The following is an 11,216-nucleotide window of genomic DNA, read 5'->3' on the forward strand; positions in this document are numbered from 1 at the left end:
TGGCCTAAAGTCAAGTCATTCCAGGTGGAGGAGATGGCTCGAGCAAACCCAATATAGCCTGGCCTATTTCAGGAACCGTAATTATTCCAATATTAGCAAAGAATAAAAAGAAAAACTGATGAAAGATGACATTGGAGAAGTAATCAGAGCCAAATCATGAGAGAAATGTATACAGCATTGCTTCATTTATCCAAAATTAGCAGGGAACAAGCATGAGGTTTAGAATTAAATAGCTCCAGGTTGGAAATCAAACTCCATCATTTTGTTCATGGATCTCTCTAAACCTCCATATCCTCATCTGTAAAACCAGGAACATACACAAACCTACTTTATAAGGTTGCTTTGGGGGAAAACACATATATAAGTGCTAAGACCTGGGCCTGGTATATCTTATGTATCCAATAAATGTTAGTGATTGATTTTTGCTATTGCGATGATTGCTGATGAGATTTTTTTTCCACATTTGTAAATTTGCAACATAACTGTAGCCTATTTTCTTGATCACCAAAACTTATTAAACCCTCTTTTTCCTAAACTACCTTTTCAAAGTGAATTCCATAAATCTCCAACTTTCAAACACCAAACTTACATTTTATCCGTACAGATGGCTGCACCTACGTTCATCCCCTCCACTCCCAATGCCCTTCTCCTGCCACCAGGACAATTATGGAAATTTCAGAGCTTTTAACATCCCTATTCAAAAATAGGGAAATAAAAGAGGCCACATAAAGGTGGAACTGCTGAAAGTAGTCGTTTGTTCAGAATTTTGAAAAAGAAAGAACTTGACTGCTTAGAGTAATGGTTACCACCCAATGAGTCGATAGAATTTTCAAAACAACCACTTCACTGTATTAACCTCTATTCTATTCCCCAAACCCACTGGTAACAGTGATGTGCCATCTCTGCTGATAGCTAACATGCAGCCAGTACCATTAGATCCTTGATGTTTGTCCATTTCTAATGAGCCACACCTTAAATACATTCAAAAATTCCTGGCTTCGTCTTACCATCCAGCCTACTTTTCTATGGTGGTCTCCATGGGTGACTTAATAACTTTCCATACAGTAAACACACCAGGCACTTCTAAATCTCTCCGCCTTGATCTTTGCTGTTCTCTCTGCCTGGCATATACTTCTATCCTCACCTCTTACCACGATGCCACCCTACCATCCTTGGAGGCTTACTCCAAGCACCACCTCCTCTCTGAAACCCGATTTCCCTCCCTTCAGTAGAATTAAATGTCATGTTGTGGGAACGTCCCCAGCATTCACTGGTGTTTCTGTTGTTACAACAATCACGTATTAAACAGAGATAGGTGGCAAGCATCATTCCAGGTGCTGTCTATATGCTATCATGTAGTTTTCACCGGAAACTTGTAAGACATTCTTACAAGCCCCAATTTACAAATCGAGGAACTAAAGCTCTGAGTGTTGGACTTACCAATGATTGCACAACTGGAAAGGGATACAGCCAGAATTCCAACCATGTTCTGACAGCTCCCAAATCCATAACGTTTTCACTCTGCTATGTTTCCTCTCTTTGATGGCCCTGTTTCCAGTTAGTTAATTATATACATTATCTGTCTCTTCCATGGGATTATAGCAACTCCCTTGAAGACCAGGGCATGTTCATTTTCATAAAAGTGGATAATGATATATCCATTTATACAAGATTCTTATGAGGATTAAATGAGACAATACATACTAGCATAGTGTCAGGCAGATAATAAGCACCTACTAACTTGCTAGTTTAATTGTTACTATTATTGTTACCATGTCAGGTGCCAAGAATAAAGTCGTGCACATAAATTCTGAGTTCAGGTTCATTTCTGAGGAGCAAATGAAATGGGTGAGGATCTGAAGGAAGAAACAAACACTACTTTGGTTTGGCACTTCCCACAATATCACTTAATCAAAAGCAACAAGAATTAAGAAAGTTTCTATAATAAGTTCTATTGATTCCTTTATCTTTCTATCACCACATAAACATTAGGAAAACTTCCTGTTCTGTTCAAAACTCTTACAGCTTTCTTACTTTCTTCCTGCCATCTCCTTTGCAATTTGACAAGGTTCTCCTCCGAGAATTCAGTACATATCAAGTACTGAGCTAGAAGAAGAAGAAAATTACGAAAGTAAATGGAAGCACAGAGGGCAAAATAAAATCCTAAATTTTGGTGTTTATAAACATAGGGAAACACTCTCTTTTCTCTTCATACAATTTAACCGTATGTTGTCATCGTATTTATTTAATTGTGTGTCAATCATCCTCTACTAGGAGGCAAGTTGTTAGAGGAGGCAATCTATCCATTCTATTCACTGCAATCCCCTAAGGCCTAACACGTATCTGATGCAGAGTAGTCACTCATGAAATATTGGTCAATTGACTGATTGCAAATGTTTGTATTTACATATGTATATACATATATATTTTTACACATATATGACACCATTCCATGATTTGTGAATAAATTCACATAAAACTCTACATATAAGTGCACCTTGTGCATTTGTGTGCATATATTCGTATTTATGCAGAAGATGTTTCAGACTAGAGAAAAACAGATGCTTGTTTGTCAAAGTTGTGTCTCCTTAACATGATCATGGCTTCTGACTGACCGGTCTAATATTTAACAAATAAACACTACTGCCATATACTAACAATCCAAATGTGAAAGAACATTAAATGCACCTGTAAAAAAATAATTAACTCAAGCTATGAAACTTCTCCTACCTTTCAAAATGTCTTGTCCCTGTTCATTAGCATAAGTGTATGTGGTTGGGGAGAGGGGTAAGGACCAATAATGTTTACCTGTAAATCTGGCAGGAGAAACATTCCAAATTCTCATGGGCTGACCAGATTTCCTTATTTATGTTGTAACATATACTAGAAATTATAATTTATAACAATTATAAAGCAACCATTTTCTGGGTACACAATGTACCAGATCCTTGGCATCAGTTTTTATTAAAAATTTAAGCCTTCTAACAACTCTGCAATATAGATAAACAAGAAAGCCAGGACTCGAAAAATATAGTAACTTGCCAAAGATTCTCTGCTGTTTATCTAGTCACAGCATACTCAGTGTACAAATTCAGAATTCTACTCTGAAGCTCAAACTTATTTCAATAAGCAATGGTGCCTTTTACATGGTTTTACAGCCACTAACTTTGAGGGATATGTGTTTAGGTCGTTTTTATAGTGTATGGATTTTAATAAGTAATTCCCTGCACATAAAGACCAGACCAAATAACATCCAAACACACTGAAGATTACTCCAGGCTATAGAAAGCAAGGAACAAACGTGTCTCAGAAACTATCAGCCTGTGTTTCTCAGAATATGAAGCATTTTCCACTTGATTGTGTCCTCTAACAAGAAATCTATCCTCTAACAGGGCTTCATTATTCCTCCTCCTATATTAAAAAAATAGACTCTTTCACTGCAAACCAATGGGAAGTTCTTAACTCATTTCCTTAGATCACTTGAAATGAAAGTGCTTTCTGTCTTTAGGGAAAATAATTGCTGGATGTGATGCCTGTGCCTGCTTTTGAGTCCCACAATCAATACTGTGAAGGAAAGAAAAAATTAACCCTTATATACTTTTAGAAAGAGTGGAGTTATTTTTAAATTCAATGATGGTAGAGTTCTAAAAAAACAGAAGGAAAATCCTGCCTTCCAAGGAGAATGCAGTTGCCTTCCTCTAAACAAATTGGCTCTGTTCTCTTTTTAACCCTCTTTCCAGGAGGAGGCCTCAGAAGGAGAAGGAAACCATATGTTTAAAAAGTTTTTAAAAATGTATAGATGCTCCTGAATATTTGTAAATAACTGTAGTGAAAAAATGTTTACATGAGAACTCACCTGCCCCTGCACTGATTAGAAAGATCCTCTGCAGAGCAGAGGGGAGCATTTCCAACGACCCAGACCACCACAATCACAGGAAGAAGCCAACGGCAGCATCTTCAGCCCCAGGGACTAAAGGTGAAAGGGGCACCTCGCAGTGGTGGAAGCACCCGTATGTTCCCTCAACATGCCCGGGGAGGTGGAGAGGAAGGGGAAGCAGCTCTGCCTTCCCTCCAATCTAACTACACAACCCCTGCTGCCGTAACTTATTTTTAGACATTCAATCTAAAATTCCCGGAAAGGAAGCGGATCTACAACCTCTGAGTGATCCTCAGAGTTCTGATTTCCAACCTGGCTTGGGGATTTCGTTTGTTTTCTGACTTCAGGTGCCTACTTAAAGTACATCTCCCATCTTCCAGAGGCATCCACAGTCTAAGCCAATAAAAAGAGCTGGGAGCTTTGAAGCTTTAAGTGATGAAAAATCCAGCACCCACAGGTCAAAAGTAATGACCTTGGGGGAAGTTACTCATCCTTCTGAAGAATCAATTTGTGGTCAACAAGATGAGATAATACTACTAGAAAGTTGTTTGACGTTTCAACACAAAAATTGCACAGTATCATCTCTTAGTAGGACGTCAGTCAGTACTATGCATTTGCTGTGGGCACACTGCGCAAAGCTGCGGGATCCGTCCATGTGTCCACTGCCCATCAGTCCGACGTTGGGGATTTATGTTACCAACTGTGCACCTCACCTCGGGGATAGACCTGCTTCTTGTTCCCTACAGCTTCAAATGTCTGCAGAGCCCAAGAGATAGATTCTCATTAAGTGCAAGAGACTAAGTTATCCTGGGTTCTCCTTCCCTCTGTTTATCCGTAAATTGTTAAATAAAACTCCGCTTTCTGAAGAAATGCGTCGAGTCTTTACCTGCGCAAAGCAAGTGTCTGCACATCTCTGGGGGTCAGGGGTGGGGAAGGGACCCTAACTAAAGTCTCCAGGTTGGGAATGGCACAAATGGAGGGAAAGGACACGGAAGAGCGGATGAAAGGGATGCCTCTGCGAGGCGGTGCAAGGCGGTCCTCGCCGGTGACCCTGTCCTCTGCACTAGGGGAGGAAAGGACGCTAGAGGGGATGAGCCGCGAGGGCAGGAGTACCTGAACGCTCTGGCCGCGGTCTGGTTCCTCCTCCACGCCGTGCCCTGTTGCAGCACACCCTGCACGATCTCCTTCTCGTTGGGCAGCCGGTAGACTGGAAAGATGTAGAGCCAACAGAGGACCACGACACAGAGGGCACTGGCTCCCATGGGCAGCCGGGTCCGCGGGAACTTCCACGCCAGTACAGCCATGGCCCCTCTGGACGTTTGTCGCCGGGCCCGCCCGCAGGGGCTCATCGCAACCCCGGCGTCCCAGGGGCGGGGGCCGGGGCCTCAGCACAAAGCTAGGCGAAGTGGCAGCGGAGGGTCTCCCACCGCCGGCCCCCCATGCACACACACCTTTCGTTCTCTTGCTTGCAAACGCACGCACGCTTCTTCTGCCCCGTCGGCCCCAAAGGTCAGCGCAAGGATTTTTTTTAATGCAACTTTTCCAAGGATTTCTTTCTAGGGGAAGTGGCTGGAGGGCAAGTCACGATCTATGGCCATGGTCGCTTCCCCTGCAGAAGGCGGGCGCTGGGGTCTCCGAGAGCGCAGACAGCGGTGGCGGCGAGTCGCTCCGGCCGGTTCTGCCGCATCACGGTCGCCCTCGGCGAGGGTCCGGGAAAAGGCTCGGCTCTCTCCCAGACATTTGGCCCGTGGCGTCCCCTTGTCCCCTTCCAAGCGATGCCCCTGCGCCCTTCGCCGCCTCCCGCGCTACTGCGCCGCCAGGCAACCCCCCCAGACGCGCTCTCTGCGCCGCGCCAAGTCCTTGGAAATTTCCACGGCGGCCCGGGACCGCTATCCTGCCCCAGGCTCCTCCGCCTCGCCCGCCAGGACCCTCGCTCTCCACCCCTCCCGGAGAAGAAAAGAACTCGCTCTCATCAGTTAATTCAGCGGCGCGCCGCAGCCTTCCGCTGCGCCCTGGACTTCGCAGACAAACGCCCGGGGATTGGTGGAAATCAAGGTCTCCCCCTCCCTCCCCCACCCGCAAAATTGCCTCTTTCGACCCGATCCGAGCCGCGACACTGGCCCAGAGCGCGCACCCCTCACTCGTGCCCTGGAGATAACGGCAGACAATAAAAAACAACAGCCCCCGCCAGTAGAAATATATCAGTCCTTGAGTGCGGCGGAGACTGGCTAATATCCTGACCCTTCGACACGCGGCCGGTGTGCCCAGGCTGTCACCCTGCTGCCGTCACCCTTGTCTTTCTCTAACTGGTTGGATATTAACCCGCAGCCAGGCGCGAGGAGGCTGGCGGAGATTTATTCCTTCCTGGGCCCCCACCCCCATTAGCCGGTCCCGTACCCGCGGCCCGTGTGCGCGCGCGCGTACACACACACACACACACACACACACACACACACGTTCACGGGCGCAAGCGAGCGCGCTCACGAGGAGGTGCGTGCACTCCGGGGTCCTCCGCCTCGCCTCCTCCCTGCAAGGAAAGGCACTGCTGCATCCAGATGTGCAGGCAGCTGGTGCCCAAACGCCAGACCTCAAGATGTCAAATTGCCTTGGAGGCGCGCGGCCTTTCGGATTAAAGGATCATTGGTTCTTAGACGTCCTTCTTGCTCTTCTTGCTTGTGATAAGCGATAAGCTTATCGCAACCCCGACCTTGGAAAAGCGCCACCCGCCTGGACCCACCGAGCTGAGGGAGTCGCTGTTAGCCATTTCTGCTCTCCTCGGGGTCGACGCATAGCTTGGGTACCTCCTAGCGGTCGCCTATTCTATTTGCTTAAGCATCTCGTCAAGCATAAAGTGTGCAAGGACAAAGAAGAAACCTGGTCAGCTTAGTCATCACGAAAACAAAATCTAAGGCTATAACTCCATTTGTTCAGCCGACTAGGCTGCGATGCCTGGTATCTTTCTCTAGCATCCTTCTCCACTGAGAGGTAGAACTTGAGAAGTTGATGCAAAGTTATTTACCAAAAGCGAAGTAGCATCCCAGATGACCACTTTGGTGTCATTTTCTCAACAATACTGCGCTCTCTTAGTTGAGTGACCTACTGCCCTCCACCGGCAGGCGCGCCCCAGAAATCTCTGTCCTACTTAGGTAAATCAGTAGAGACAGGGGAAACCTTGAAATCCCAGTCACATCTTACCACAGTGGAGGCTAATACAGATTCTTTAAAATGAAGATCATCTTAAGTCCTGCAAAGTTAACCAGTCAACTCTCTTCTATTCTGGAAAAGGGGAAGGGAGGAAGGAGCTTTTCCTACTTGCCTGGGCTTTGGATAAATCATCTGCCATCTCTGATCTTATAATTTAAGTAAAACACAAACCATTCCCATTTCTCTTTTCTTCCTCAAGTTCGAGGGATATTTGTAGAGTAAATAACAAAGAAATAAACTGGCAAACAAAACTAAGGCATATTACAGTTATGAAGGGGCTATGTAAATGTTTCTCCATTTAATATCATAATAATGCATTAAAGTCATGCTTTATATCAAAAGATCTGTGTAACACAATGTGCTGTTTTTCTTTCTTCTGCAAACTAAGAATTCTCTTACCCTGGTGGGCTTTTGCCCACCCAACAATCCAAACTTATTCCCTGCTTTTTCTTAACGTGAGCCCCAAATCTAATCAGGCCATCGCTCTCACTCTTCCAAGTCATACTACACTGGTCTGTTCTCCCATTACTATAAAGAATACCACTGAGGCTGGGTAATTTGTAAAGGAAAGAGGTTTAATTGTTCCACATGGCTGGGGAGGCCTCAGGAAACTTACAATCATGGTGGAAGGCAAAGCAGGCATGTCTTACATGGTGGTAGGCAAGAGAGAGAATGCATGTATAGGATGAACTGTCAAACACTTATAAAACCATCAGATCTCGTGAGAACTCACTATCATGAGAACAGCCTGGGGGAAACAGCCCTCATGATCCAATCACCTCCCACCAGGTCCCACCCTGGACATGGGGGGATTATTGGGAAAACAATTCAAGATAAGATTTGGGTGAGGACACGGAGTCAAACCATATCACACACAGGTCTCAGTTCTGTCACAGTGTTGTGATCCACGCATGGGATGTGTGTTTGGTTTTTTTTTCTCCCCATGTATAAATCCAGTGCATTATTCAAGACCAAGCCAAGTAGCTAGAAAGTTCTCATTCAATAATGTATTCCCAGGCCACCTAAAACACAGACTTTATGGGAACTCAATAAATATTTGTGGTTTCTGCTTCTATTCTCTTTGACCTCCTGCTCTGATTTCATAGTATTTGCTGGCTCTGACAGATGATTAAACACTTAGTTGTGCTGTGTTGTGTTGTGTTGTACTGCTAGCATTTTTCATATATAACTATGTCTCACCAACTAGGCAGGAAGGGTATTTAGTCTTATGTATCAAATGACAAGCCTGTGCTTTTGATCAAATTAGGACTCCACATGGCATGGCTAAGTGTCTAGGAGAAGAGAAAGAACAATATTTCCCATTTTCTTCATGTTCCTCTAGGTACCAACTCAGGCACTTCAACAAATAATTGTTGCTTGGTTTTACAGTGAGATCCTCAAACTTATTCAGTCTATTGCCAAGGCATCACTGTTTAAGGAAAAGTATGAACCCCCAAGTTTTAATGTTTTAAATAAAATATTTTAACTGATATTTAGCCATCTTGTTTGTATGACTTATAGTAAGTAGCTTAGGTATTCTTTTATACTTCTGCATCTAAGTATGCTTAGTGGACACAAACAGGATTTCCTCAGGGACTAAACAACTTTTAAAACTCTATAAATGTGGAGTAGAAAAACGTAAAGGCAAGAGTCCAGATTAAGCAGAATTATCAGTGATTTGAAGTAAAAATTTTAAAAGGCCATTCTTCAGTCTCTGCTCAAGTTCTTCTTGTCAGAATGGCTTGGAATGGCCAGTCAAAAGCATAAAATGATGCCTGTTTCACAACCAATTACAATACCAAGGTAAATAAGGTTGTAGATTGAGAAAGGTTATAAACATAGTTTATCTGAATAAATGCATTTATTTATCTCCACTCCCTATTGTGACCTCACTAAAAGAACAGTAAAGGACTAAAAGAGAAAAAAGATTCAGAAGAACAGGAGAAAAAGAAGGAATACAAAAGCAGACAAAGGATGTCAAAAAGTTCACAAGGAGGAATGCAATTAAACAGGTGTTAACTGCCTTATCAGGAGAGAAAAAGGTCTGGGCCTTCAAGTAACTGTGTGTGTGTGTGTGTGTGTGTGTGTTTGTGTGTGTGTGTGTGTGTGCATAGAGAGAAGCCAACAAGAATCAAGCTAATTTGTACTACAGGGTTCTTGAAAGGCTCAGAAATAAAAGCACCTAGGACCTCTGGAGATGGAGGTAATGAATTAAACGAAGTAAGAGGTTTGTTGGAAATCTTTAAAAAGGAGCAGTTGAAACATCTAGATCTTACTCCCCAACCTGGCTTAAAACAGGAAGTTAACTCTCTAGAGATTGACCAGCACAAAAGGGAAGACCTACAGATTCTGATATGTGCAAGAAATCTCCAATCATATGGCCAAATCCCTGTCTAACACCCTCTAGTGAGACCCACCAGTGGATAAGCTCTGCCTACACAGAGTTTTGTGGCCTCTTTTTAAGGCCTCCTTCTTAAATATGAGGGGAGAGTCAAGGATCCCTAGACATTTAAAGAGAGTCTCCAACATGAAAGCAGAGACAGGCCGGGCGCGGTGGCTCAAGCCTGTAATCCCAGCACTTTGGGAGGCCGAGACGGGCGGATCACGAGGTCAGGAGTTCGAGACCATCCTGGCTAACACGGTGACACCCCGTCCTTACTAAAAAATACAAAAAACTAGCCAAGCGAGGTGGTGGGCGCCTGTAGTCCCGGCTACTCGGGAGGCTGAGGCCGGAGAATGGCGTGAACCCGGGAGGCGGAGCTTGCAGTGAGCTGAGATCCGGCCACTGCACTCCACCCTGGGCGACACAGCGAGACTCCGTCTCAAAAAAAAAAGAAAAAGAAAGCAGAGACAAAACAAGCAAATAATCACACACAGAAATCAACCCTAAGAAAAAAATGCTAACACAGGAAACATAAGAAATCTTCAATAAAAGCCATAATTAATATTCTCACATGGGCTAAGACACAATCCAATGAAGCAAGAACAAGAGGAATGTTCAGACAACAAAAAATAAAGTCCTTTGAAACTGAAAATATGGTAACAAAATATATAACAGAATTCATAGAAAAGTTGAATTACAAAGTTGAAGAAATATCTCAGAAAGCAGGCCAAAAATATAAAAGAGGGTAAACAAGATAATAAGTTATAGACTCAAACAAAAAATCAATATCTAAACAATAAGAAACAAAAAGGAGAAGATTTTCAAAGACATACTAAAAAGAAATCCTAAAATTTAAGGGTTCATTAAGGACTCAATATAATGCATTTTTTAAACCCACACCAAAGGTATATAACAGTGAAATTTTACAAAATAAGAAAGAGAAAATCATGAAAGATTAAAAAAGAAAAATGCATTCAAAAGATTGGAAATTATGTTGGAATTAGATTTATTTAAAGCAAAAAAGCTGAAAATCAACTTTACTTGGGCTCATCAAAGAACTAAAGTTACAAGTCTATTCCCCCCTCCTCCAAATGGAGAGATGAACAAATCCAGAGCCAGAGTTGAGGTATGTTTATCTGGAGCATAAGATGTTGAAGCTATAAACTGGTAGGAAAGCTTAAGTGGTCATTTGGAATTGGCATAGTGGAATTGCTGGAGGCTGAGTGTGGACTAGAGTGAAAGGGAGAAACTCCTGGGGATCACAATCAGGAACTCCTGGAGATCATGGTCAAGTGGGCATCCACACTTTTAGGAGTTTTATCTCCAAGAATCTCACTGATACAGGATGGGGGCCAGGGAAGTATTGGGTAAAGAAGGGCAGTGTCCCTGGAGAGGGCTCCACCTTCAGGCCTGTGCCCACAGACCTAAGTGAGAACAGGCACTCCTGTTGTTGTGCCCAGATGTTGCATTTTCCAAGACCACTCTGGCCCACCATGCCCCCCATCCTGTTTTCATATAAACCCACGGCCTTAGCAGGCACAGATGCAAGCAGCTGAATGTCCAGCACAGCAGAGGAACACACCAGCAGACTGGCAGACCAGTGATGGTGGAACAACATGGCAGAGAAAGAGAGAAGGGGAGGGGCATGTGGATGCCAAGAGGAGTTCGGCTGGGGGCGGTTAGAGAAGAGTCTGGCTGCTGGGCGGCCCAACTCCTGGGGAAGACCACATTTCCACTCCATCCCCCTCATCC

The 11,216-nt window shown here is 43.9% G+C and overlaps 1 protein-coding gene across 2 annotated transcripts in view; it reads right to left on the reverse strand.

Moving 5' to 3' along the window:
* Nucleotides 1-6,679, reverse strand: part of ST8SIA1 (ST8 alpha-N-acetyl-neuraminide alpha-2,8-sialyltransferase 1) — a 144,174-nt gene extending 137,495 nt beyond the window's left edge. The window contains exon 1 of one of the 2 annotated variants that reach the window (XM_050747645.1): nt 6,615-6,679. In XM_050747645.1, coding sequence (XP_050603602.1) covers nt 6,615-6,667 — 53 coding nt within the window. In that variant the 5' untranslated portion in view covers nt 6,668-6,679. Of the gene's footprint in view, nt 1-4,990; nt 5,390-6,614 lie in introns of those variants that run through there. The other variant, XM_050747644.1, reaches the window with a different exon arrangement.
* Between the last annotated feature and the right edge of the window lie 4,537 nt (nt 6,680-11,216).

This window comes from Macaca thibetana, chromosome 11, assembly GCF_024542745.1.
Source record: "Macaca thibetana thibetana isolate TM-01 chromosome 11, ASM2454274v1, whole genome shotgun sequence".
Taxonomy (NCBI): domain Eukaryota; kingdom Metazoa; phylum Chordata; class Mammalia; order Primates; family Cercopithecidae; genus Macaca; species Macaca thibetana.